Below are 27,858 nucleotides of genomic sequence, written 5' to 3' on the forward strand. Positions count from 1 at the left end.
AATTTGGTTAGACAAAATCTTCCTTTAACAAATCCATGCTGACTATCCTTGATTAACCTGTGCCTTTCTAAGTTACAGTTTATCCTGTCTCTCAGAATTGATTCCAATAATTTGCCCACGACTGAGGTTAGACTGACTGGTCTGTAATTATTCGGTCTATCCTTCACTCCCTTTTTAAACAGAGGTACAACATTAGCAATTCTCCAATCCTCTGGCACCACACCTGTATCCAGTGAGGACTGGGAAATGATGGTTAGACCTTCCACTATTTCCTCCCTGGCCTTTTTTAACAGCCTGGGTGCATTTCATCTGGCCCTGGTGATTTAACAATTTTCAATGATGCGAATCCCATTCACACTTCCTCTCTCCTTATGTTTATCACATCCAAAACGTCACACCTCTTCCTTAACTACAATATCTGCATTGTTCCCCTTTTATGAAGACAGACACCAAGTATTCATTAAAAACAATACCAATATCTTCCGCTCTTACACATAGGATAATGGTAGTACAGTGGTAATGTTACTGCACTAGTAAACCAGAGGCTTAGACTAATGCTCAAGAGGGTTGAGTTCAAATCCCACCACAGCAGCTGGGGACTTTAAATTCAATTTATTAAATGAAAAGCGAATTTTTTTAAAAAAGGTGTCAGTAATGGTGACCACAAATTTACCGGATTGTTATAAAAACCCATCAGGTTCACTAATGTCCTTTGGGAAAGGAAATCTGCCGTCCTTACCCAGTCCGGCCTACATGTGACACCAGATCCACAGCAATGTGGTTGACAATTATCTGTCCCATGAAATGGCCTAGCAAGCCACTCAGTTCTGATGAAAGATCACAGACCTGAAACGTTAACTCTGTTTCTCTCTCCACAGATGCTGCCCGACCTGCTGTGTATTTCCAGCACTTTCTGCTTTTATTGTAGCAAGCCACTCAGTTGTTTCAAACCACTCAGATAAGTTGAAGAATAAAACCAGACAGATCAGCTGGCAGTGACCTAGGCACCAGACATAACACAGTCACACCCTGCCCAGTCAACTCTACAAAGTCCTTTTCACTAACATTCGGGGAGAACTGTCCCACAGACTGGTCAAGCAACAGCCTGACAGTCATGGAATCATGGGAGAGGCAGTGGCAGATGGTGAAATCTGAATTCAATTAATCTGGGAATTAAAAAGCTAGTCTAATGGTGACTATGAAACCATTGTAAAAACCCATCTGGTTCACTAATGTCCTTTAGGGAAGGAACTCAGTTTAAGAGCAATTAGGCAATTAGCCACATCCCACAAAAAACATATTTAAAAAATCATACAATACAGCCAATATCCCAGACTCCTCATCACCATCCCTGGGTATGTCCTGTGTCACAAGCAGGACAGATACACCAGAGATGACAGCGCTATGATATACAGTCAGGAGGGAGTGACCCTGGGGGAGTTCTCAACATTGACTCTGGACCCATAAAGTCTCATGGCAGCAGGTTGTACATGGTTACCAGCTACTGACCTCCCACAATCAATGACGTCAAAAGGAAGTTGGATGGTCACTTGACGGAAATAGACTTGCAGGACTACGGGGATCGAGCGGGACTGACTGAACAGCTCCATGGAGAGCCGGCATGTACTCGATGGGCCGAATGGTCTCCTTCTGTGCCATAAATGACTCTATGACTCTCTATGATTCTACGTGCAGGAAATGTTTCCAGCTACAGGAGCTCGAGCAGCAGACAGAATCACTATAGGGCGCCCACGAGGCTGAGAGTTTCATGGATAGCACGTTTCTGGAGATGGTCACCCCACAGCTTCAAAATGTGCTGGCAGGAAGGCAACAGTAACAGCCAGAAGGACAAGGAGGACCAGGCAGACAGGACAGGGACCCCATGAGTGGATCGCCAACCGGTATTCAGCTCTAAATAAGAGAGAGAGTGATGGTTTCTCTGGGGAATGTGGGCAGAGCCAAATCCACGGCACCATGGGTGGCTCAGTTGCATGGGGTGTTGGGGCAGGGCAAGAGTGGAAGAGCAATTGCAGTTGAGCATTCGATAGTGAGGGGAACAGGCAGGCACTTCTGCGGCTGCAAACATGACTCCTGGATGGGATGTTGCCTCCCTGGTGCCAGGGTCAAGAATGTCACTGAGCGACTATAAGATATTCTGATGGGGGAGGGTGAACATCCAGAAATCGTGGTTCCTATCAACACCAATGACATACGCAGAAAGAGGGATGAGATCCTGCAGGCAGAGTTTTGGGAGCTAGGAGAAGCAGGCCCTCAAAAGGTAGTAATCTCCAGGTTACTCCCAGTGCTACGTGCGAGTGAGTATTGTGTTACGTGAGCACTTTTATTTTCTTTTACAATATGTTTTAAGAAATTATAGTTGGATTGTGGACACTGATTTATCTGGAATGTTGAAGAAGCTGAACTTTGTGATTGTTTTTTTTAAAAAAAGGAAGGTCAGTAGAAGCTTCCTGGTTTTGGCTAGTAAACAAGTACTGGAAAGCATCTGATTTCAAGTAAACACAGCAGGGGCTTCGGTTTTGACCTGAAGAGCCAGATGTTTACAAGGAAATGACAGACCACGATTTATAGATGTCACAGGATTGCTGAACAGTTTTAGTTTCATTTTGAACTGTTAAAAAGCCAGTTGGTGTTTGGCCTGAAAAATAAAAACAGAAAGGAGCCTGCCAGGAGAAGACAGCTGATATCTCTCTCTCTTTGAAGATTCCCTGCATCAAGTTGTACTGTTGCCTCTTGTATTTGAAGAAATCCTGGATGTTTGCAGAAACCTTGCATCTTTGAAGGAGCTTTGCATCGCATGTGTGAGAAATGAAACCTCTGTGGCTGCACACCTGATGTAAGACCTATGTGAAGCCTTCTGTAGCTGCATTTCTTTGAAAGCCTACCCAATCTGATCTTCAACATCGCCTGGAAAGAACTGTTCTAGAAAGATTCCGTTGACAGCCGCCTATTTGCGTTTGGGACACCTCGCCAAAACAAAGGACTAACTTCCATACCTTCTTTTCAGCCCAAATGTTTTTTTTATTCCTTCTATTTCTTTGTAACAACTGTGAATAAAAAATTCCTTTTTTTCTTTCCGGTTAACTGGTTTTGTGTGTATGTGTGTGTGCGTGAGGACGAGGATAAAAAAGGGGTTTTAATATTTCAATTCGCGTGTCTGTTTACTTTCTTATTGGTTAAGACTTGGTTTACAATAAATGGACAGTTCATTAAGTAAACCTGGTTGGTGTGCTTTATTCTGGGGAAAAGTAGAGTATTTGATTGATTGTTTAGGAAAATTTAAATATATGTTGTGACCCATGAGAAGTGGGACTGAATTAACAGTGCACTCCTTCTGCCTTGGTCATAACAATTGGAAGACAGACTGATGAGTGCGTGGTTGGAGAGATGGTGTAGGAGGGAGGGCTTTAGTTCCTGAGGCATTGGGACTGCTGCTAGGGGAGGTGGGACCTGTACAAGCTGGACGGGTTGCACCTCAACAGGCTGGAACCAATATCCCGCAGGGGGTTTTACTAGTGCTGTTGGGGAGGGCTTAAACTAATGTGGAAGGGGTGTGGGAACCACCAGGAGGTAATATTAGAGAGGAAAACCAAGGTGCACAGAGAATTGGGAGAGACAGATAGCACTAGAGTAGGAAATAGTAAGGCATTAGGTAGGGTCAGAGTAAGAGGGAATGTCATAAGATCCAAGTCAGATTTATTGTGAATATATGTGAACACATGGAGTGTGCTAAATAGGCTGCAGGTGCAGATAGCAACCTGGAGATATGTTGTTGTGGCCTGGCTCAAAAAAGGGCAGGACGGGGTACTCAATATTCCTGGATATAAGGTGCTCAGGAAAGATAGGCAAGGAAAGAAAGGAGGAGGGGTAGCAGTGTGGATTAACAACATTACAGTGCTGGAGAGAGAGGATATCCTAGAGGAGTCAAGGGCAGAATCTATTTGGTTAGAATGAAGAAACAATAGAGGTACTATTACATTGGGTGTATTCTATAGTCCACCAACTAGTAGGAAAGATATAGAGGAACAGATTTTCAAGGAAATTACAGACAGCTGCAAGAATTATAGTAAAAGCAAAATACTGCGGATGCTGGAAATCTGAAATAAAAACAAGAAATGCTGGAATCACTCAGCAGGTCTGGCAGCATCTGTGGAAAGAGAAGCAGAGGTAACGTTTCGGGTCAGTGACCCTTCTTCGGAACCCGATGAAGGGTCACTGACCCGAAACGTTAACTCTGCTTCTCTTTCCACAGATGCTGCCAGACCTGCTGAGTGATTCCAGCATTTCTTGTTTTTATTATGCAAGAATTATAGGGTAGTGATAATGGGGAACTTTAATTGTCTTAATAAAGACAATGTTATGAAAGTGCTTCAATTTTTTAATATTTTGTGAGGACTCGTGTTTGAAAATTGTGGAAATGGATTCCTTTGGAGAACTGAAATGATTCCATAGCTGCTGGACTTTGTTTTTGTTTTTAAAAAGGTCACTGGAAGGATTTCAGCTTTCTGTTTCAAGACAATCCTTACTGGATGTCACATGCCTTAAGCTAAATAGTCAACAGGAGCCTAGGTGACTACAGGGAGTCGTTTACAGAGAAATGACATGTAAAGGTGGTCAAGAGTTGGTTTCGTTTTGTATATTGCTTTGAGTCAGTTGGGAGTCAGTCTGCTGAGAGAAGCACCCAGCTCATCTTTTCTCTACTTCTGGAGATTCCAGTGTGAGATAGCTGAAACTCCTGATGAGGCATTTCGCCTGGAAAGCCTGTCAGACTAATCCTTGATGTCGCTTGAAGAGAACTGCTCCATAAAAAAGACCCTAGTGACAGCCGTCTATGCATACTTGGGATGCCAGAAAAGGAACAACTGATATAATTCAATATCTTATCCTTTTCCTTCAAAGATTAACAAGTATTTGGCCAAAGTTTATCTTTTTTGTCTTTTTTTTTATAAAGCGAACTCTGCAGAAAGTTCTGATGAAAGGTCACAGACCTAAAACTTGAACTCTGCTTCTTTCTCCGCAGATACTGCCTGACCTGCTGAGTATTTCCAGCACTGTCTGTTTTTATTTGTATATGGCACATGCCAGGTGGATAATACCAATTGAGAACCAGGCTGAATATAGAAGGTTCAGAGGGGAAGTGAAAAAATAAGTGAAAGAGTATGTGAAGAGACAGGTAGCCAAAGTACAGAACTGCAAAAGGACATAGGCAAGTTGGTGGAATGGGCAGACAGGTGGCAGATGAAATTTAATGCAGAGAAATGTGAAGTGATTCATTTTGATAGGAAGAACATGGAGAGACAATATAAAGAGTACAGTTCTAAAGGGGGTGCAGGAGCAGAGGGACCTGGGTGAATATGTTTATAAGTGATTGAAGGCGGCAGGACAGGTCGACAGCATGGTTAATAAAGCATACAGTATCCTGGGCTTTATTAATAGGGGCATAGAGTACAAGAGCAAGGAAATTATGATGAACTGATATAACACACTAGTTTGATCTCAGCTGCAGTGTTGCACTCAGTTCTTCTTTTTTATTCGTTCGGGGGATGTGGACGTCGCTGGCTGAGCCAGCATTTATTGCCCTCGAGAAGGTGGTAGTGAGCTGCCTACTCCTTGGGGTGCAGTTACACCAACAGTGCTGTTAGGAAGGGAGTTTCAGGATTTTGACCAAGCGACAGTGAAGGAACGGCGATATAGTTCCAAGTCAGGATGGTGTGTGGTTTGGAGGGGAACTTGCAGCTGATGGTGTTCCCATTCATCTGCTGCAATTGTCTTTCAAAGTGATGGAGAGCACGGGTTTGGAAGGTGCTGTCGAAGGATCCTTGGTGAGCTGCTGCAGCGCATCTTGTAGATGGTACACATGGCTGCCACTATGCGTTGGTGGTGCAGGGAGTGAGTGTTGAAGCTGGCGGATGGGGTGCCAATCAAGCCGGCTCCTTTGTCCTGGATGGTGTGGAGCTTCTTGAGTGTTGTTGGAGCTGCACCCATCCAGGCAAGTGGAGAGTATTCCATCACACTCCTGACTTGTGCCTTGTGGTGGACAGGCTTTGGGGAGTCAGGTGGTGAGTTACTCACCGCAGGATTCCTAGCCTCTGACATGCTCTTGCGGCCACGGTATTTATATGGCTACTCCAGTTCAGTTTCTGGTCAAGGTAGCCCCGAGGATGTTGATAGTGGGGGATTCAGCAATGGTAATGCCATTGCACGTCAAGGGGAGATGGTTAGATTCTCTCTTGTTGGAGATGGTCATTGCCTGGCACTTGTGTGGCACGAATGTTACTTGCCACTTATCAGCCCAAGCCTGGATATTGTCCAGGTCTTGCTGCATTTCTACACAGACTGCTTCAGTATCTGAGGAGTCACGAATGGTGCTGAACATTGTGCAATCATCAGTGAACATCCCCACTTCTGACCTTATGATTGAAGGAAGGTCATTGATGAAGCAGCTGAAGATGGTTGGGCCTAGGACACTACCCTGAGGAACTCCTGCAGCCATGTCCTGAAGCTCAGATGATTGACCTCCAACCACCACAACCATCTTCCTTCGCACAAGGTATGACTCCAGCCAGCGGAGGGTTTTCCCCCTGATTCTCATTGACCTCAGTTTTGCTAGGGCTCCTTGATGCCATACTTGGTCAAATGCTGCCTTGATGTCAAGGGCAGTCACTCTCACCTCACTTCTTCAGTTCAGCTCTTTTGTCCATGTTTGAACCAAGACTGTACTGAGGTCAGGAGCTGAGTGGCCCTGGCAGAACCCAAACTGAGCATCACTGAGCAGGTTATTCCTAAGCAAGTGCCGCTTGATGGCACTGTTGATGACAACTTCCATCACTTTACTGATGATTGAGAGTAGGCTAATGGGGCGGTAATTGGCCGGGTTGGATTTGTCCTGCTTTTTGTGTACAGGACATACCTGGGCAATTTTCCACATTGCAGGGTAGATGCCAGTGTTGGAGCTGTACTGGAACAGCTTGGCTAGGGGCGCGGCAAGTTCTGGAGCTGGAATATTGCTGGAATATTGTCAGGGCCCATAGCCTTTGCAGTATCCAGTGCCTTCAGTCATTTCTTGATATCACGCAGAGTGAATCGAATTGGCTGAAGTCTGGCATCTGTGATGCTGGGGACTTCAGGAGGAGGCCGAGACGGATCATGAACTCGGCACTTCTGGCTGAGGATTGTTGCAAATGCTTCAGCCTTCTCTTTCGCACTGAAGTGCTGGGCTCCCCCATCATTGAGGATGGGGATATTTGTGGAGCCACCTCCTCCAGTTAGTTGTTTAATTGTCCACCACCATTCACGGCTGGATGTAACAAAACTGCAGAGCTTAGGTCTGATCCGTTGGTTATGGGATCGCTTAGCTCTGTCTATTGCATGCTGCTTACGCAGTTTGGCACACAGATAGTTCTGTGTTGTGGCTTCACCAAGTTGACACCCGGTGCTGCTCCTGGCATGCCCTCCTGCACTCTTCATTGAACCAGGGTTGGTCTCCTGGCTCGATGGTAATGGTAGAGTGGGGCATATGCCGGGCCATGAGGTTACAGATTGTGGTTGAGTACAATTCTGCTGCTGTTGATGGCCCACAGCGCCTCATGGGTGCCCAGTTTTTCATTGCTAGATCTGTTTGAAATCTATCCCATTTAGCACGGTGGTAGTGCCACACAACACGATGGAGGGTATCCTCAATGTGAAGGCGGGACTTCGTCTCCACAACAACTGTGCGGTAGTTACTCCTACCAATACTGTCATGCACAGATGCATCTGCGGCAGGCAGATTGGTGAGGACGAGGTCAAGTATGTTTTCCCCTCTTGTTGGTTCCCTCACCACCTGCCGCATACCCAATCTAGCAGATATGTCCTTTAGGACTCGGTCAGCTCGGTCAGTAGTGGTGCTACCGAGCCACTCTTGGTGATGGACATTGAAGTCCCCCACCCAGAGAACATTTTGTGCCCTTGCCACCCTCAGTGCTTCCTCCAAGTGCTGTTCAACATGGAGGAATACTGACTCATCAGCTGAGCGAGGGCGGTAGGTGGTAATCAGCAGGAGGTTTCCTTGTCCATGTTTGTCCTGATGTCATGAGACTTCATGGGGTCCAGAGTTGGTGTTGAGGACTCCCAGGGCAACTCCTTCCCGACTGTATGCCACTGTGCCCCCACCTCTGCTGGGTCTGTCCTGCCGGTGGGACAGGACATACCCGGGGATGGTGATGGCAGTGTCTGGGACATTGTCAGGTATGATTCCGTGAGTATGACTATGTCAGGCTGTTGCTTGACTAGTCTGTGGGACAGCTCTCCCAACTTTGGCACAAGCCCCCAGATGTAAGTAAGGAGGACTTTGCAGGGTCGACAGGGCTGGGTTTGCCGTTGTTGCTTCCAGTGTTTAGGTCAATGCTGGGTGGCCCGTCCGGTTTCATTCCTTTTTATTGACTTTGTAGTGGTTTGGTACAACTGAGTGGCTTGCTAGGCCATTTCAGAGGGCATGTAAGAGTCAACCACATTGCTGTGGGTCTGGAGTCACATGCAGGCCAGACCAGGTAAAGACAGCAGATTTCCTTCCCTAAAGGACATTAGTGAACAGATGGGTTTTTACAACCATCGACAATGGTTTCATGGCCTTCATTAGATTACCTTTTTAATCCCAGATTTATGAATTGAATTCAAGTTCCACCTTCTGCTGTGGTGGGATTTGAACCCATGCCCCCAAAGAAATACCCTGGGTCTCTGGGTTACTAGTCCAGTGACAATGCTACTACGCCACCGCCTCCCTGGATGACACAAAACTAGGTGGGAATGTGTGTTGTGAGGAAAATGCAAAGCGGCTTCAAGGGGATTTGGACAGACCTAGTGAGTGAGCATGAACATGGCAGATGGATTATAATGTGGAAGCATTTGAAGTTATCCATTTTGGTAGGATGAATAGATGTGCAGAGTATTTCTTAAATGGCAAGAGATTAGAAAGTGTAGATGTACAAATGAACCTGGGTGTTATCATCAATAAGTCAATGAAAGCTAACATGCAAGTGCAGCAAGCAGTTAGGAAGGCTAATGGTATGTTAGCCTTTATCGCAAGAGGATTTGAGTACAGGAGTAGTGAAGTCTTGCTCCAAATGTATAGAACTTTGGTTAGACCGCACCTGGACAACTGAGTGCAGTTTTTGTCCCCTTGCCTTAGGAAGGATATTATTGCCATTGAGGGAGTGCAACAGAAGTTCACCAGACTTGTTCCCAGAATGGCGGGACTATCCTATGAAGAGAGATTGGGGAATCTGGGCCTGTATTCTCTGGAGTTTTGAAGAATGAGAGGTGATCTCATTGAAACCTACAAAATACTTAAAGGGATAGACAGGGTAGATGCAGCTAAGATGTTTCCCCTGGTTCGTGAGTCTAGAACCAAGATACACAATTTCAAAATAAGAGGGAAGCCACTTAGCACGGAGATGAGGAGTAATTTCTTTACTCAGAGGGTTGTGAATCTTTGGAATTCTCTCAGTCATTGAGTATGCTTAAAGCAGAGATTGACAGATTTATAAATACCAGTGATATAAAGACACAGAGTCAGAGAGTTATGACCGTGTCTGTGCCGGCCATCAAGCACCTATCTATTCTAATCCCATTTTCCAGCACTTGGCCCATAGCTTTGTATGCTATGGCATTTCAAGTGCTCATCTAAATACTTCTTAAATGTTGTGAGGGTTCCTGCCTCTACCACCTCTTCAGGCAGTGCATTCCAGATTTCAACCACCCTCTGGGTGAAAAATCTTGCCTCAAATCCACTCTAAACCTCCTGCCCCTTACCTTAAGTCTATGCCCCCAGGTTATTGACACTTTTTTTATTTTTTATTTTATTTAGAGATACAGCACTAAAACAGGCCCTTTGGCCCACCGAGTCTGTGCTGACCAACAACCACCCATTTATACTAATCCTACATTAACCCCATATTCTCTACCACATCCCCACCATTCTCCTACCACCTATCTACACTAGGGGCAATTTACAATGGCCAATTTACCTATCAACCTGCAAGTTTTTGGCTGTGGGAGGAAACTGGAGCAACCGGAGGAAACCCACGCAGACACAGGGAGAACTTGCAAACTCTGCACAGGCAGTACCCAGAATCGAACCCGGGTCCCTGGAGCTGTGAGGCTGTGGTGCTAACCAGTGCGCCACTCTGCTGCCCACTTCCGCCATGGGAAAAAGTTTCTTCCTATCTACCCCCCTCATAATTTAGTATACCTCAATCAGGTCCCCCCTCAGCCTTCTCTGCTCTAAGGAAAACGACCCTAGCCTATCCAGTCTCTCTTCATTGCTGAAATGCTCCAGCCCAGGCAACACCCTGGTGAATCTCCTCTGCACCCTCTCCAGTGCAATCACATCCTTCCTATAGTGTGGCGATGGGGATAATGTGGGAAAAAGGCATTGAAGTGGATGAACAGCCATGATTGTATTGAATGGCAGAGCAGGCTCAATTGGCTGAATGGCCTACTTCTGCTCCTATGTTCCTAAATCAGAGTTTTGCAGGGGTGGGGGGGTGGCCAAGCAAGCCAAGACAGAGGGGAGGGAGAGCGAAACAGAGCGAGAGCAGAACAGCGAATGAGCGAGAAAGTTTGAGACAGAGCGGGGAAGGTGAGGGAGCCACACAGCAGGACCCAGACACAGAGAGAGAAAGAGCGTGCCCAATGCGAGCACACTGCTGCCCTCCAGCACTGTTACTCACTGATACAGAAATCATTGCTCTTTCCTCAGCCTCTCCACCTCTAAAACACAGTGCCCTTCATAATCAGGATCCATCCCTCACACTCTCTTACCCTTCCGTCTGCTCTTCCCGATCTCCAGGTTCACTGCTGATGGGCTCATTCATCTGATCTCCAGGTTCCCTGCTGATTGGCTCATCCCGGGGACTCTCCACATCCAAGCTGCATTCCATCTGAAATCACAAAGCAGAGGCACGATTCAACAGGAGAGAAACTAAATGACTGAGTTTAAACTCAATCTGGTCAACGAGACATCATGTGTATGACCCCCTCCCGAAATTCTCAAAACTGCTCAAAGAGCCATCATCAGTCGACTCAGCTCAGGTCAGGCTCTGTCCTACCAAAACAATGGGACCCTTCTAGAATGTACTCTGCATTCCAGAGCACAGTGGGAAGCCAGCAAGAGACAGGATGCCAGGTCTGGGCTCACAACACCCCCTCAGCAGATGTAGTTAATTGCAGAGTGCTCACCAGGAATTTAACTGAAACTTCAAGAAGGTGGTTCTGGGTCATCATATTTCACTTGGACACAGTTACTTGACAAATCCTATCCTATAGCTCACTCTGAGAGATCTATTATTCTATGTATAAACCTCTTGAACTCTTCAATTAGATTGCCTGCACAAATGTTGGGCCAGTGTTGGGGGTGGTGGGTACAGTTCCCTGTATATAAATATCAGTGGGGGTATGGGTACAACTCCCAGTACATAAAAGTACTACTCCTGAAGTCCTCAGCATCACAGATGCCAGTCTTTAGCTAATCCGAATCACTCCACATATATCAAGAAACGGTTGAAAACACTGGATACTGCAAAGGCTACAGACCCTGACAATATTCCGGCAATAGCACTGAAGACTTGTGCTCCAGAACTTGCCGCACCCCTAGCCAAGCTGTTCAAGTACAGCAACAACACTGGCATTTACCCGGCAATGTAGAGATTGGCCCAGGTATGTCCTGTACACAAAAAGCAGGACAAATTCAACCTGGCCAATTACCGCCCCATCAGTCTACTCTCAATCATCAGTAAAGTGATGGAAGGGGTTGTCGACAGTGCCATCAAGCGACACATGCTCAGCAATAACCTGCTCAGTGATGCTCAGTTTGGGTTCCGCCAGGGCCACTCAGCTCCTGACCTCATTACAGCCTTGGTTCAAACATGGACAAAAGAGCTGAACTCAAGAAGTGAGGTGAGAGTGATTGCCCTTGACATCAAGGCAGCATTTGACCGAGTATGGCATCAAGGAGCATGAGCAAAACTGGAGTCAATGGGAATCAGGAGGAAAACTCTCTGCTGGTTGGAGTCATACCTAGCACAAAGGAAGACGGTTGTGGTTGGAGTCATACCTAGCACAATGGAAGACGGTTGTGGTTGTTGGAGGTGAATATTCTCAGTCCCAGGACATCATTGCAGGAGTACCTCATGGTAGTGTCCTAGGCCCAACCATCTTTAGCTGCTTCATTAATGACCTTCCCTCCATCATAAGGTCAGAAGTGGGGATGTTCACTGATGATTGCTCAATATTCAGCATGATTCGCGACTCCTCAGATACTGAAGCAGTCCGTGTAGAAATGCAGCAAGACTTGGACAATATCCAGGCTTGGGCTGATAAGTGGCAAGTAACATTCGTGCCACACAAGTGCCAGGCAATGACCATCTCCAACAAGAGAGAATCTAACCATCTCCCCTTGACGTGCAATGGCATTATCATCACTGAATCCCCCACTATCAACATCTTAGGGCTACCTTGACCAGAAACTGAACTGGAGTCGCCATATAAATACCGTGGCCGCAAGAGCAGGTCAGAGGCTAGGAATCCTGCGGCGAGTAACTCACCTCCTAACTCCCCAAAGCCTGTCCACCATCTACAAGGCACAAATCAGGAGTGTGATGGAATACTCTCCACTTGCCTGGATGGGACACCATCTAGAACAAAGCAGCCCGCTTGATTGGCACCCCATCTACAAACATTCACTCCCTCCATCACCAAAGCACAGCGGCAGCAGTGTGTACCATCTACAAGATGCATTGCAGCAATGCACCAAGGCTCTTTCGACAGCACCTTCCAAACCAGTGAGCTCTATCACCTAGAAGGACAAGGGCAGCAGATGCACAGGAACACCACCACCTGCAAGTTCCCCTCCAAGCCACACGCCATCCTGACTTGTAACTATATTGCCATTCCTTCACTGTCGCTGGGTCAAAATCTGTTCCTAACAGCACTGTGGGTGTACCTACACCCCAAGGACTGCAGCGGTTCAAGAAGGCAGCTCACCACCACCTTCTCAAGGGCAATTAGGGATGGGCAATAAATGCTGGTCTAGCCAATGATACCCTCATCCCATGAGTGAATTAAAAACAAATGTCATTTGTGGGGGGTTGTGGTAAAGTTCCCGTATATAAATGTAAATATAAACGGGGTGGGGGGGGGGGGGGCGCAGGGATTACAGTTCCCTGTACAAATCGTAAGAGTTCATGGTGAGAGATACAGCATGGACCAGAGAGGCCCTACAATGATTCAAAAACACAGCTCACCACGATCTGCTCAAGAGCAATTCGGGATGGGCAATAAATGCTGGCCTTTTCAGCGACGCTCGCATCCCAAGAACGATTAAACAAAACCAGTGAAACTCACTACTGAGAATGGGGACGGTAAGTTGGATATAAACATAGAACATTCTCCCCTTTGCCCCATCATCCACAGCCCCAGGCTGCAGCTCTGCTCACCATTACCTCCTGGTTTACTCACCTTTTCCCCAACTGAATCTGTCCTGAACCTTGGGCCTCTGCACTCCCACATTCTCAGGTATCTTATGCTTACCATTACTTTGTCTCTGATCCTTGTTCTGGGCTTGGGCTTGGGCTTGATGCTGATCGATATACAGGGGCTGATGGGTGTGCAGGGTTCAGCATCTTCCTCCACCTTGTATACACTCACACTTGCTTTACTGAGTTCTCCACTTGGATTACCTACAAAGTAACAAAGATTCCGAGTTAGTGCACTCTAGAGGCAACAATGGAAATTCCTTATGGGTACTGTGACACCCAGTTCGACTTCATTACCACCAGTCTCAATCCCCCAACCAACTCTGTCAGACTGCCAGACAAACAAAGGTTGTGATAGCTGTGTTGCCTGCCCACGGCTGGAGATGGACGGCTTGGAGTGTGAGGGGGAGGATTCCGTTTTCATGGTCCATGTAGGAACAAAGGACATAGGAATGATGTTCTGCTGAGAGAGTTTGAGGAGTTAAAGTCCAAATTAAAATGCAGTACCTCAATGGTAACACTCTCCCGATTGTTAGCTGAGTCACGTGCCAACTGGCATAGGGTCCAGCAGATTACAGAATTAGACACGTGGCTCAAAGAGTGGTGTTGGAAGAAGGGGTTTCAATTTATGGGGCATTGGCACCGGTACTGGGAAAAAAGGGAGCTGCTCGGTTTAGTTGGGCTCCATTTAAACAGGGCTGGAATTAGTGTCTTGGTGAATCGTATAACTAGGGCTGAAGATAGGGCTTTAAACTAAAAGAAAGAGTGGGGGGAGGGGTCAGATGAAGAAATCCATTGAGAAGTCAGGCAATGGAAGAGTGCAGAGATTTGGGCAAAGACAAGCAGAGTGGGTGAGGAAGGAAGAGAGAGATTAACAGTAATAGTGCATCAGCGACTAAGGTCCATACAAAGAATAGCGGTAAAAAAAATTAAAGGCTCTTTATCTGAAGGCACAATGCATTAGTAATGATGTCAGAGTCAGTATCATTTGGGCACTGATGGTGGCCATTCGGCCCACCGAGTCCATGCCGGCTCTCTGTAGAGCGATCCAATCAGTCCCATTTCCCTGGAGCCCCACAAGTTTATTTCCTTCAAGTGCCCATCCAATTTCCTTTTGAGATCATTCATCATCTCTACTTCCACCACTCTTGAGGGAAGCAAGTTCCAGGTCATTACCATTTGTTGTGTATTAAAGTTCTTCCTCATATCCCTGTGCATCTCTTGCCCAAAGCCATAAATTTGTGACCCCTGGTCTTTGTACCATTAGCTAATGGTATCAGCTTTTCTTGACTACCTTATCTAAACCCCCTTGGCACCCTCTCAAGGACCCTCACATCCTTCTTAAAGCATGGTGATCAGAATTGGACGCAATATTTTAGTTGTGGCCTAACTTCCCTGCTTTTGAACTCAATCCCTCCATTTATGAAGCCCAAGACCCCCAATAAGCTGCGCTAATTACTCTCTCAATATGTCCTGCCACTTGCAAATAACCATGCACATGAACCTCTGTCCCTGAAATAAAAACAAGAAATGCTGGAAATACTCAGCAGGTCTGTCGGAATCTGGTGAGAGAGAAGCAGAGTTAACGTTTCAGGTCAGTGACCTTTCATCAGAACTGGCAAAGGTTAGAAATGTAATAGGCTTTAAGCAAATAAAGTGGGGATGGGGCAAGAGATAACAAAAGGGAAGGTGTTGACATGTCAGGGTCATGGAGAATAACTGACCAGAAGATCATGGAGCAAAGGCAAACGCTATGTTAATGGTGTGCTGAGAGGGTGTTTAGTTTAGTTTAGTTTAGAGACACAGCACTGAAACAGGCCCTTCGGCCCACCGAGTCTGTGCCGACCGTCAACCACCCATTTATACTAATCCTACACTAATTCCATATTCCTACCACATCCCCACCTGTCCCTATATTTCCCTACCACCTACCTATACTAGGGGCAATTTATAATGGCCAATTTACCTACCAACCTGCAAGTCTTTTTGGCTGTGGGAGGAAACCGGAGCACCCGGAGGAAACCCACACCGACACAGGGAGAACTTGCAAACTCCACACAGGCAGTACCCAGAATTGAACCCGGGTTGCTGGAGCTGTGAGGCTGCGGTGCTAACCACTGCACCGCCCATTAATTGACAGAAAAATGAACAGCCGTGGCCCAAAGCACAAACGTGAAAAAAAGTGGGCAGACACATGTTAAAAAAAATGATGAAACAAACTAACATAAGATAAAAAATATGCTCTGAAATTATTGAACTCAATGTTCAGTCGAGCAGCCTGTAGCATGCCTAATCGGTAAATGAGATAGGTGAAGAGAAAAAGATTAGTGAAGACAAATGTCTTACAGTCAAAAATGGGGGAATTTATAATGGCAGACCAATTAAATACATACTTTGGTTCTGTCTTCACAAAGGAGGACACAAATTACCTCCCAGAAATGTTGGGGAACATAGGGTCTAGTGAGAAGGAGGAACTGTATGAAATCAGATTTGGTAGATTAGATTAGATTAGAGATACAGCACTGAAACAGGCCCTTCGGCCCACCGAGTCTGTGCCGAACATCAACCACCCTTTTATACTAATCCTACACTAATCCCATATTCCTACCAAACATCCCCACCTGTCCCTATCACCTACCTCTACTAGTGACAATTTATAATGTCCAATTTACCTATCAACCTGCAAGTCTTTTGGCTTGTGGGAGGAAACCGGAGCACCCGGAGAAAACCCACGCAGACACAGGGAGAACTTGCAAACTCCACACAGGCAGTACCCGGAATCGAACCCGGGTCCCTGGAGCTGTGAGGCTGCGGTGCTAACCACTGCGCCACTGGTGTTAGGGAAATTGATGGGATTAAAGGTCGATAAATCCCCAGGGCCTGATAATCTACATCCCAGAGTACTTAAGGAAGTGGCCCTAGAAATAGTGGATGCATTGGTGGTCATTTTTCAAAATTCTATAGACTCTGGAACAGTTCCAATGGATTGGAGGGTAGCTAATGTAACCCCACTATTTAAAAAAGGAGGTAGAGAGAAAACAGGGAATTATAGACCGGTTAGCCTGACATCAGTAGTGGGGAAATGCTACAGTCCATTATAAAAGATGCAATAGCAGAGCACTTGGAAAACAATGACATGATCGGACAAAGTCAACATGGATTTACGAAAGAGAAATCATGCTTGACCAATCTACTGGAATTCTTTGAGGATGTAACTAGTTGAATAGATAAGGGAGAACCAGTGGATGTGGTGTATTTAGACTTTCAGAAGGCTTTTGATAGTGTCCCACATAAGAGACTAGCGTGCAAAATTAAGGGGTAAGGTACTGACATAGATAGAGAACTGGTTGGCAGATAGGAAACAAAGAGTAGGAATAAACAGGTCTTTTTCCGAGTGGCAGGCAGCGACTAGTGGAGTACCGCAGGTTTCAGAGCTAGGACCCCAGTTATTCACAATAGATATTAATGATATAGATGAGGGAATTAAATGTAATATATGCAAGTTTGCAGATGACACAAAGCTGGGTGGGAGTGTGAGCTGTCAGGAGGATACAGAGAAGCTCCAGTGTGATTTGGACAGGTTGAGCGAGTGGGCAAATACATGGCAGATGCAGTATAATGTGGATAAATGTGAGGTTATCCACTTTGGTGGCAAAAACATAAAGGCAGATTATCTGAACGGTGATAGATTGGGAAAGGGGGAGGTGCAGTGAGACCTGGGTGCCCTTGTACACCAGTTGCTGAAAGTAAGCATGCAGGTGCAGTAGGCAGTTAAGAAGACAAATGGTATGTTGGCCTTCATAGCGAGAGGATTCAAGTACAGGAACAAGGATGTCTTGCTGCAATTATACAAGGCCTTGGTGAGACCACATCTGGAGTATTGTGTGCAGTTTTGGTCTTCTTATCTGAGGAAGGATGTTCTTGCTATGGAGGGAGTGCAGCGAAGGTTCACCAGACTGATTGCTGGGATGGCAGGACTGAAGTATGAAGAGAGATTGGGTTAGTTAGGCTTGTATTCACTAGAGTTTAGAAGAATGAGAGGGGATCTCATAGAAACCTATAAAATCCTAACAGGACTGGACAGACTAGATGCAGGAAGGATGTTCCCGATGGTGGGGGAGTCCAGGACCAGGGGTCACAGTCTAAGGATAAGGGGTAAGCCATTTAGGACGAAGATGAGGAGAGAGTTCTTCACCCAGAGAGTGGTGAACCTGTGGAATTCTCTACCACGGAAAGCAGTTGAGGCCGAATCATTAAATATATTCAAAAAGGAGTTAGATATAGTTCTGAGGGCTAATTGGATCAAGGAATACAGGGAGAAAGCAGGAACAGGGGACTGAGTTTGGACGATCAGTCATAATTGTATTGAACGGCGGAGCAGACTTGAAGGGTTGAATGGCCTACTCCTGCTCCTATTTTTATGTTTCTATGTTCCTCAAGCTTGCGTTAATGTTCTCTGCAGCATTGCAGCAAGCCCAGGACAGATATATGGGCATGAGAGCAGGGGGGTGTGTTGAAATGACCAGCAACCGGAAGCTCGGGGTCATGATTTCGGACTGAGCGAAGGTGTTCCGCACAGCAGTCAACCTAACCTGCGTTTGCTCTTCCCAATGTTGAGGAGACCACATTGTGAGCAGCGAATACAGTATACTACATTGAAAAAAGTACTAGTAAATTGCTGCTTCACCTGAAAGGAATGTTTGGGGCCTTGAATAGTGAGGAGAGAGGAGGTAAATGGGCAGGTATTACACCTCCTGCAATTGCGTGGGAAGGAGATGAGGTGCCGGGGTAATGGAGGAGTGGACCAGGGTGTCGCGGAGGGAACGATCCCTTTGGAATGCTGACAGGGGAGGGGAAGGGAAGATGCGACTGGTAGTGGCATCACGCTGGACGTGGCAGAAATGGCGGAGGATGATCCTTTGGATGTGGAGGCTGCTGGGGTGGAAAGTGAGGACAAGGGGAACCCTGTCGCAGTTCTGGGAGGGAGGGGAAGGGGTGAGGGAAGAGGTGCAGGAAATGGGCCGGACACGGTTGAGGGCCCAGTCAACCACAGTAGTAGGGAATCCTCGGTTGAGGAAAAAGGAAGACATACCAGAAGCACCGTCATGGAAGGTAGCATCATCAGAGCAGATGCATCGGAGACAGAGAAACTGGGAGAATGGAATGGAGTCCTTACAGGAGGCAGGGTGTGAAGAAGTGTAGTCGAGGTAGCTGTGGGAGTTGGTGGGCTTATAATGAATCTTAGTAGACAGCCTATCCCCAGAGATGGAGACAGAGAAGTCGAGGAAGGGAAGGGAAGTGTCGGAAATGGTCCATGTAAAGGTGAGAGAAGGGTGGAAATTAGAAGCAAAGTTGATAAAGTTTTCCCGTTCAGGGCGGGAGCAGGAAACGGCACCGATAGTCATCAATGTACTGGAAAAAAAGTTGGGGGCGGAGGCCTGAGTAGGACTGGAACAAGGAATGTACGACATATCCCACAAAAAGACAGGCATAACTAGGACCCATGTGGGCACCCATAACAACATCTTTTACTTGAAGGACATGAATGGGGTTGAATGAGAAGTTGTTCAATGTGAGAACAAGTTCAGCCAGGCGGAGGAGGGTGGTGGTGGATGGGGACTGGTTGGGCCTCTGTTCAAGGAAGAAGTGGAGAGCCCTCAAACCCTCCTGGTGGGGGATGGAGGTGTAGAGAGATTGGACGTCCATAGTGAAGAGGAGGCGGTTAGGGCCAGGAAACGGGAAATTGTCAAAATGACATAGGGTGTCGGAAGACTCACGGATGTAGGTGGGAAGAGACTGGACCAGGGGAAAAAAGATAGAGTCAAGATAGGAAGAAATAAGTTCAGTGGGGCAAGAGCAGGCTGAAACAATGGGACTGCCAGGACTTGTGGATTTTGGGAAGGAGGTAAAAACGGGCTGTCTGGGGTTGTGGGACTATGAGGTTGGAAGTTGTAGAGGGAAGATCTCCAGCAGAGATGAGGTCAGTGACAGTCCTGTGGACAGTAGCTTGATGTTTGGTGGTGGGGGTATGGTCCAGGGGGAGGTAGGAAGAAGTATCTGAGCCTCTGCAAGGTAAAGGTCGGTATGCCAGACAACAACAGCACCACCCTTTTCTGCAGGTTTGATGACCATGTCGGGGTTAGACCTGAGAGAACAGAGTGCGGCAAGTTCAGAGAGGGACAGGTTAGAGTGAGTGAGGGGGGGCAGAGAAATTGAGACGACCAATGTCTCGCCGACAGTTTTCAACGAAAAGATCAAGAGTGGGTAAGAGGCTAGAGGGAGGGGTCCAGGTAGAGGGAGAATGCTGGAGGGGGATGAATGGGTCTGCTGATCGGGGGGAGGACTCCTGGTCAAAGAAGTGAGCACGGAGGTGAAGTCGATGGAAGAAGAGCTCAACGTCATGCCGAGAGTGAAATTCATTGAGGTGGGGTCGTAACGGGATAAAACTGAGACCTTTGCTGAGTACAGAACGTTCAGCATCAGAGAAGGGAAGGTTGGAGGGTATAGTGAATACACGGCAAGGGGTCAGATCGTATCCTGGAGAACCATTTGTACAGGAAGCGTTATCAATTGTGGGATCTTGAGCTCCGGGTTTTGGAACTTGAATGGCAGCTGGCGACAATGCAGTGCATTCGTGAGGATGCACGTTTACAGATGTGGTCACCCCACAGCTAAAGAGTATGTAGGGAGAGAGGGAATGGGTGACTGTCAGGCAGTCAAAAAGAAACAGTCAGGTAGTGCAGGAGACCCCTGAATACATCTCACTCTCCAACGGTATAGAAAAATGATGCTTCACCTGGGGAATGTAGTCCGGGTCCATGGCACCACGGGTGGCTCAGCTGCACAGGGGGGTACAGGGAAGACTGGAAGAGCCATAATGATAGGTGATTCAACAGTCAGGGGATCAGACAGGCGTTTCTGTGGCCACAGACGTGAATCTAGGATGGTGTGTTGCCTCCCCAGTGCCAAGGTCAAGGATGTCACTGAGCAGTTGCAGAGCATCCTGAAGGGGGAGGGTGAACAGTCAGCAGTCGTGGTCCGCATTGCAATCAACGACATAGATAGAAAGAGTGATGTGGTCCTGCAGTCGCAATTTAGGGAGCTAGTTAAGAAGTTAGCAAGCAGGACCTCAAAAGTAGTCATCTCCAGATTACTCACAGTGCCACGTGTGAGTATAGAAATAGAAGGATAAGACAGATGAATGTGTGACTGGAAAGATGAGGCAGGAGGGAGGGCTTTAGATTCCTGGGACATTGGGACGGCTCTGGGGGATATGGGACCTGTACAGGCTGGGCGGGATGTACCTGAACAGAGCCAGGACTGAGTTCCTTGTGGGACGTTTTGCTTGTGCTGTTGGGCAGGGTTTAAACTAGTTTGGCAGGGGAATGGGAACCTGAGGGTAGACTCAGTTGGGACAAAATCAGAAATTAAAATGGAAGGCAGAAAACTATTGGATGAGTCTGGAAGACAGAGGAAACAGAGGTTAGAAAATTTAAGAAAAAAGTTTGGTAGTGCTCAAAGGTACCTATTTCAAAGCAAGGAGTATAGCAAATAAAGCAGATGAGCCGAGAGCAAAGATAGACACATGAAAGTATGATATCATAACTATTACAGAAACATGGCTTAAGGAGGGACAAGAATGGCAGCTCAATGTTCCTGGTTACAGGGTTTTCAGATGCGATAGGGAACGGGATAAGAAAGGAGGGGGAGTGGCAATTTTGGTCAAGGAAACTATTACAGCTGTCAGCAGGAATGAAATGTTGGAAGATTCATCAAATGAGGCCATATGGATTGAGCTAAGGAACAAAAAAGGGGCAATCACACTGCTGACAGTGTACTATAGACCCCCAAACAGTCAGAGATAGAAGAGCAGATATAGAAGCAAATCTCTGAGAAGTGCAAAAACAATAGGGCAGTAATAGTAGGGGATTTGAACTACTCCAATAGTAACTGGGATAGTTTTAGCGCGAAAGGAATTGAAGGAGCAGAATTCTTGAGGTGCATTCAGGAGAACCTTTTTGCCCAGTATGTAGCAAGTCCAACAAGAGAAGGAAGATAGGAGCAGGAGTAGCCCATCGAGCCTGCCCCACCATTCAGTACAATGATGGCTGATCACCCACTTCAATGCCTTTTTCCCACACTATCCCCATATCCCCTTATGTCATTGGTATTTAGAAATCTGTCAATCTCTGCTTTAAACATACTCAATGACTGAGCTTCCACAGCCCTCTGGGGTAGAGAATTCTAAAGATTCACAACCTTCTGAGTAAAGACATTTCTCCTCATTTCTGTCCTAAGTGGCTTCCTCCCTTATTTTGAAATTATGTTCCCTGGTTCGAGACTCCCAACCAGGGGAAACATCTTAGCTGCATCTACCCTGTCTATCCCTTTAAGTATTTTGTAGGTTTCAATTTGATCACCTCTCATTCTTCGAAACTCTAGAGAATACAGGCCCAGTTTCCCCAATCTCTCGTCATAGGACAGTCCCGCCATCCAGAGATCAAGTCTGGTGAACCTTCATTGCACTCCCTCTATGGCAATAATATCCTGCCTAAGGTAAGGGGACCAAAACTGCACACAGTACTCCAGGTGTGATCTAACCAAAGTTCTATACAATTAAAACAAGACTTTACTATTCCTGTACTCAAATCCTCTTGGGATAAAGGCTAACATACCATTAGCCTTCTTAATGCTGGCTCACCTGCACGTTAGCTTTCAGTGACCTATTGACAAGGACACCCAGGTCCCTTTGTACATCTACACTTTCTAATCTCTTACCATTTAAGAAATGCTCTGCACATCTATTTCTGCTAACAAAATGGATAACCGCACATTTTTCCACATTGTATTCCATCTGCCATGTTCTTGCCCACTCGCTAAGACTGTCCAAATCCCCTTGAAACTGCTTTTTTTTAAAAAAAGAGATACAGCACTGAAACAGGCCCTTCGGCCCACCGAGTCTGTGCCGACCAACAACCACCCATTTATACTAACCCTGCAGTAACCCCATATCACCTACCTATACTAGGGGCAATTTACAATGGCCAATTTACCTATCAACCTGCAAGTCTTTGGCTGTGGGAGGAAACAGGAGCACCCAGCGAAAACCCACGCGGTCACAGGGAGAACTTGCAAACTCCGCACAGGCAATACCCAGAATCGAACCTGGGTCCCTGGAGCTGTGAGGCTGCAGTGCTAACCACTGTGCCGCTTTGCATCTTCCTCACAACACACATTTCCACCTAGTTTTGTATCATCCGTGAACTTGGAAATATTACATTTGGTCCCATATCCAAATCATTGATATATATTGTGAACAGCTGGGGCCCAAGCACTGATCCCTGCGGTACCCCACTGGTCACAGCCTGCCAATGCGATAATGATCTGTTTATTCCTACTCTCTGCTTTCTGCCTGTTAACCAATTCTTAATCCATGTCAGTATATTACCTCCTATCCCATGTGCTTTAATTTTGCTAACCAACCTCCTATGGAGGACTTTATCAAAATCCTTCTGAAAATCCAAGCATACCACATCCACCAACTTCCCTTTATCAATTCTGTTAGTAAATCAAACATGATTTCCCATTCATAAATCCATGTTGACTATGCCCAATCAGATCATTATCATTCATGTGTCCATTTATCACATCCTTTACAATAGGTTCTAGCATTTTCCCATCGACTGGTGTGAGGCTAACAGGTCCTCGTTTTCTCTCTCCCCTCCTTCTCAAACAGTGGGATGACATTTGCGACCTTCCAATCTGCAGGAGCCGTTCCAGAATCTAGAATTTTGGAATATGATCACAAATGCATCCACTATCTCCATAACTAACTCTTTCAACACTCGTGGATATCGAACATCAGGTCCTGGGGACTTAATCAACCTTCAGCCCCATTAATTTCTCCAATACAACCTTATAACTAATTTCCTTCAATTCCTCATTCCCCTTAATCCCTTGGATCTCTAATTCTGGGAGATTTATTGTACCTTCCTCAGTTAAGACAGACACAAAGTAATCATTTAGCTCCTCTGCCATTTCTCTAATCCCATTATAAATTCTCCTGACTGCTTGTACTGGACCCACATTTGTCTTAGCCAAATATTTCCTTTTTACGTACCTGGATAAGCTTTTACAGTCCCTTTTCATATTTTTTGCTAGCTTACATTCACATTCTATTCTCTCTTTCTTTATCAGTTTCTTTGCTGTATTCTAAAATCCGCCCAATCCTCAGGTTTACTACTATTTCTGGTAACTTTATAGGCCTTTTCTTTTAATCTTACACAATCGTTAAATTCCTTTGTTATCCACGATTGATTGCCTTTACTTTTGGGGTTTTTGGGCCTTGAAGGAATGTAGTTGCTGTAAACTATGTAATATTTGTTTAAAGACTATCCATTCCCTTTGTACTGTCATACCTTTTAATATATTTTCCCAATCCATCTCAGCCAATTTGCCCCTTTGTTCAAATTTAACACCCTAGCTTCAGATTTGAACTACTTCACTTTCAAGCATAATGCAAAATTCAATCATATTATGGTCACTCATCCCTAAAGGTTCTTTTGCAACAAGATTATTAATTAGCCCTTTCTCATTACATAAAACTAGATCTAAAATAGCCTGTTGTCTAGTCAGTTCCTCAACATACTGTTCTAGAAAACCATCCCTAACTCACTCCAGAAACTCGTCCTCCACAGCATTAGTGCTCATCAGGTTTACCCAGTCTATATGCAGATTGAAGTCATCCATGATTACTGTATTACCCAGGCTACATGCTTCTCTAATCTCCTGATTAACACCATGCCCCACACTACCACTACTGTTTGGTGGCCTATAAACAACTCCTACCAATGTTTGCTGCCCCTTGCTGTTTCTTAGCTCCAACCAAACAGATTCACATTTTGTTTTCCGATCAAAGATCCTCCCTTACTAAAGGGAGAGTTAGACATAGTTCTTAGGGCTAAAGGGATCAAGGGATACGGGGAGAAAGCGGGAACAGGGTACTGAGTTTGATGATCAGCCATGATCGTATTGAATGGCGGTGCAGGCTCGAAGGGCCGAATGGCCTATTCCTGCTCCTATTTTCCTGTTTCTAATACTGTACTGATCCCATCCCTTATTATCAGCGCAACACCACCTCCTTTTCCTTTTTGCCTGTTCTTCCTAAATGTCTAATATCCTTGAATATTCAGTTCCCAGTCTTGGTCACCCTGTAGCCACGATTCTGTTATGGCAATTAGAGGGGCGGCACAGTGGCAAGCACTGCAGCCTCACAGCTCCAGCGACCCGGGTTTAATTCTGGGTACTGCCTGTGTGGAGTTTGCAAGTTCTCCCTGTGTCTGCGTGGGTTTCCTCCCACAGCCAAAAGACTTGCAGGTTGACAGGTAAATTGGCCATTATAAATTGCCCCTAGTATAGGTAGGTGGTAGGGGAATATAGGGACAGGTGGGGATGTGGTAGGAATATGGGATTACTGTAGGATTAGTATAAATGGGTGGTTAATGGTCGGCACAGACCGAAGGGCCTGTTTCAGTGCTGTATCTCTAAATCTAAATCTAAAATAGATCATACCCATTTACCTCTATTTGGGCCTTTGAATCATCTACCTTGTTGTGAATGCTGTGTGCATTCAGGTAGAGTGTCCTTAACCTTGTCTTCTTGACATTCTGCATTCTAAGCCTAGTTGATGCTCGCCTTGGTTTCCCTACCTTCTAATGTCAGTTGCTACTTTTCTACCTCCTGTTACCAGTTTTACTTCCTTCCAATTTGAGCTACCCCTCAGGTTCCCATCCCCCTGACAAGCTAGTTTAAACCCTCAATAGCACCAGCAAATCTCCCTGCGAGGATATCAGTTCTGGTCCTGTTAAAGTGCAGCCCGTCCATCTTGTCCAGGTCCCACCTGCCCCAGAACCAGTCCCAATGCCTCAGAAATCTGATGCCCTCCCTCCGACACCAATTCTCCAGGCATGTGTTCAATCGATCAATCCTCCTATTCCTATGCTCACTCACACGTGACACTGGGAGTAATCCTGAGATTACTGCTTTGGAGGTCCTGCTTTTTAATTTCTTTCCTAACTCTCTGAAATCTGCCTTCAGAACCTCATCTCTCTTCCTACCTATGTCATTGGTATCAATGTGGACCATGACCTCTGGCTGTTTACCCTCTGCTAGAAGGACATCAGGCAGCCGCTCCATGACATCCTTGACCTTGGCACTCGGGAGGCAACATACCATCCTGGAGTCACGTTTACTGCCGCAGAAATGTCTGTCTGATCCCCTGACCATCAAATCCCCTATCACTATTACTGTTCCGCTCTTCTTCCTCCCCTCCTCTGCAGATGAGCCACACATGGTGCCACGGACTTTGGTCTGGCTGCACTCCCCCGGGGAACCATCGATCTCACCAGTATCTGAAATGGAAAACCAATTAGCAAGCAAGATAAACTCAGGGGACTCCTGCACTGGTTCTCTTAGACTCCCTGGCAATCACCCATTCCCTCTCTGCCTGCATGCTCCTAAACCTGCGGTGTGACCACCTCCCTAAACGTGCTATCCATGTAGTCCTATGTCTAGCGGATGCACAACAGTGACTCCAGCTGCCCCTCGAGTTCCGAAACCCGGAGCTCAAGCTTCCACTTTCTCCACCCCCACTTCTTTTAGCAACCTGGGATGCAAGCCATCCTGACCAGGTGAGCTACCCACTCTAAACAAAGCCAGCCTTTCCAGCACATCCTTGCTATCAATTTTCACACCGTCCACTACCTCTACCATGTTTGCTCTACCGATATTTTGTCAGATTCCTCTCCCTTCGTAAAAACCGATACCAAGTACTTGTTAAGTATTCTAGCCTTGCCCTGCGCCTTTAAGCATATATTACCCTCTTTGTCCCTAATAGGCCCCACTCCACCTCTTATTATTCACTTACTATTTACATGCCAGTAGTAGATTTTGGGGTTCACTTTTATGTTAACTGCCATTCTATTCTCATTCTATCTTTGCCAGTCTTATTTTCCTCTTCTCCTCCCCTCTCAACTTATTGTATTTGTCCTGATTCTCGCTTGAAGAATTCATCTGACATGTATCATAATCTCTGCCTTGCTCGTCATCCAAGGAGCCCCGGCTTTGGTTCCTTTACCTTCTGCCCTTGTTAGATTGTATCTAGCCTGTACCTGAAGCATCTCCTCCGTAAAGATCAACCATTGTTCCGTTACAGTTTTTTACCCGTCAGTCTTTCGTAGTGAGATACAGCACTGAAACAAGCCCTTCGGCCCACCGAGTCTGTGCCGACCAACAACCATCCATTTATACTAATCCTACATTAATCCCATATTCCCTACCACATCCCCACCATTCTCCTACCACCTACCTACACTAGGGGCAATTTACAATGACCAATTTACCTATCAACCTGCAAATCTTTGGCTGTGGGAGGAAACCGGAGCACCCGGAGAAAACCCACGCAGACACAGGGAGAACTTGCAAACTCTGCACAGGAAGTACCCAGTACTGAACCCAGGTCTCTGGAGTTGTGAGGCTGCGGTGCTAACCACTGCGCCGCCCCTTTGGTTCCATTTTACCCAGGCTGGATCCTCTCTCATTATATTGAAGATAGCCCTCTTCCAATTTAGAAGCTCTACGTTTTAAATTGTTTTTTTGCTCTTCTTCATTACTTTATAAAACTTATACAATGATCACTCTTAGCCAGGTGTTCCCCCACAGACCCACCTCATTCCCCAACAGATGAAATAGCAGCACAAATAGAGGTAAGTGTTTTTGATCCGTGGACAGACACGGTTACAGATCAGAGACAAGTCAATGACGGAATGTAGCTTGGATGTGGAGAGTCCCCAGGATGAGCCAATTAGCAAGGAACCTGGAGATCAGGTGAATGAGCCAATCAGCAGGGAACCTGGAGATCAGATGAATGAGCCAATCAGCAGGGAACCTGGAGATCAGATGAATGAGCCAATCAGCAGGGAACCTGGAGATCAGATGAATGAGCCAATCAGCAGGGAACCTGGAGATCAGGTGAATGAGCCAATCAGCAGGGAACCTGGAGATCAGGTGAATGAGCCAATCAGCAGGAAACCTGGAGAACACGAAGAGCAGACGGAAGGGTAAGAGAGTGTGAGGGATGGATCCTGATTATGAAGGGCACTGTGTTTTAGAGGTGGAGTGGCTGAGGAAAGAGCAATGATTTCTGTATCAGTGAGTAACAGTGCTGGAGGGCAGCAGTGTGCTCGCATTGGGCACGCTCTTTCTCTCTCTGTGTCTGGGTCCTGCTGTCTGGCTCCCTCGCCTTCCCGCTCTGTTTCAAACTCACTCGCCC

The 27,858-nt window shown here is 46.3% G+C and overlaps 1 protein-coding gene across 8 annotated transcripts in view; it reads right to left on the reverse strand.

The window, feature by feature from the left end:
* Positions 1 to 27,858, reverse strand: part of cplane1 (ciliogenesis and planar polarity effector 1) — a 306,978-nt gene that overhangs the window by 126,074 nt on the left and 153,046 nt on the right. For 6 of the 8 annotated variants that reach the window (XM_068029085.1, XM_068029091.1, XM_068029090.1 and 3 more), the window contains exons 29-31: positions 25,691 to 25,939; positions 13,585 to 13,733; positions 10,819 to 10,937 (exon numbers count right to left, since the gene is read on the reverse strand). In XM_068029085.1, coding sequence (XP_067885186.1) covers positions 10,819 to 10,937; positions 13,585 to 13,733; positions 25,691 to 25,939 — 517 coding nt within the window. The remainder of the gene's footprint in view (positions 1 to 10,818; positions 10,938 to 13,584; positions 13,734 to 25,690; positions 25,940 to 27,858) is intronic. The other 2 variants (XM_068029092.1, XM_068029087.1) reach the window with 1 other exon arrangement.

The sequence above is a fragment of the Heterodontus francisci genome, chromosome 4 (assembly GCF_036365525.1).
Source record: "Heterodontus francisci isolate sHetFra1 chromosome 4, sHetFra1.hap1, whole genome shotgun sequence".
In the NCBI taxonomy this organism is placed as follows: domain Eukaryota; kingdom Metazoa; phylum Chordata; class Chondrichthyes; order Heterodontiformes; family Heterodontidae; genus Heterodontus; species Heterodontus francisci.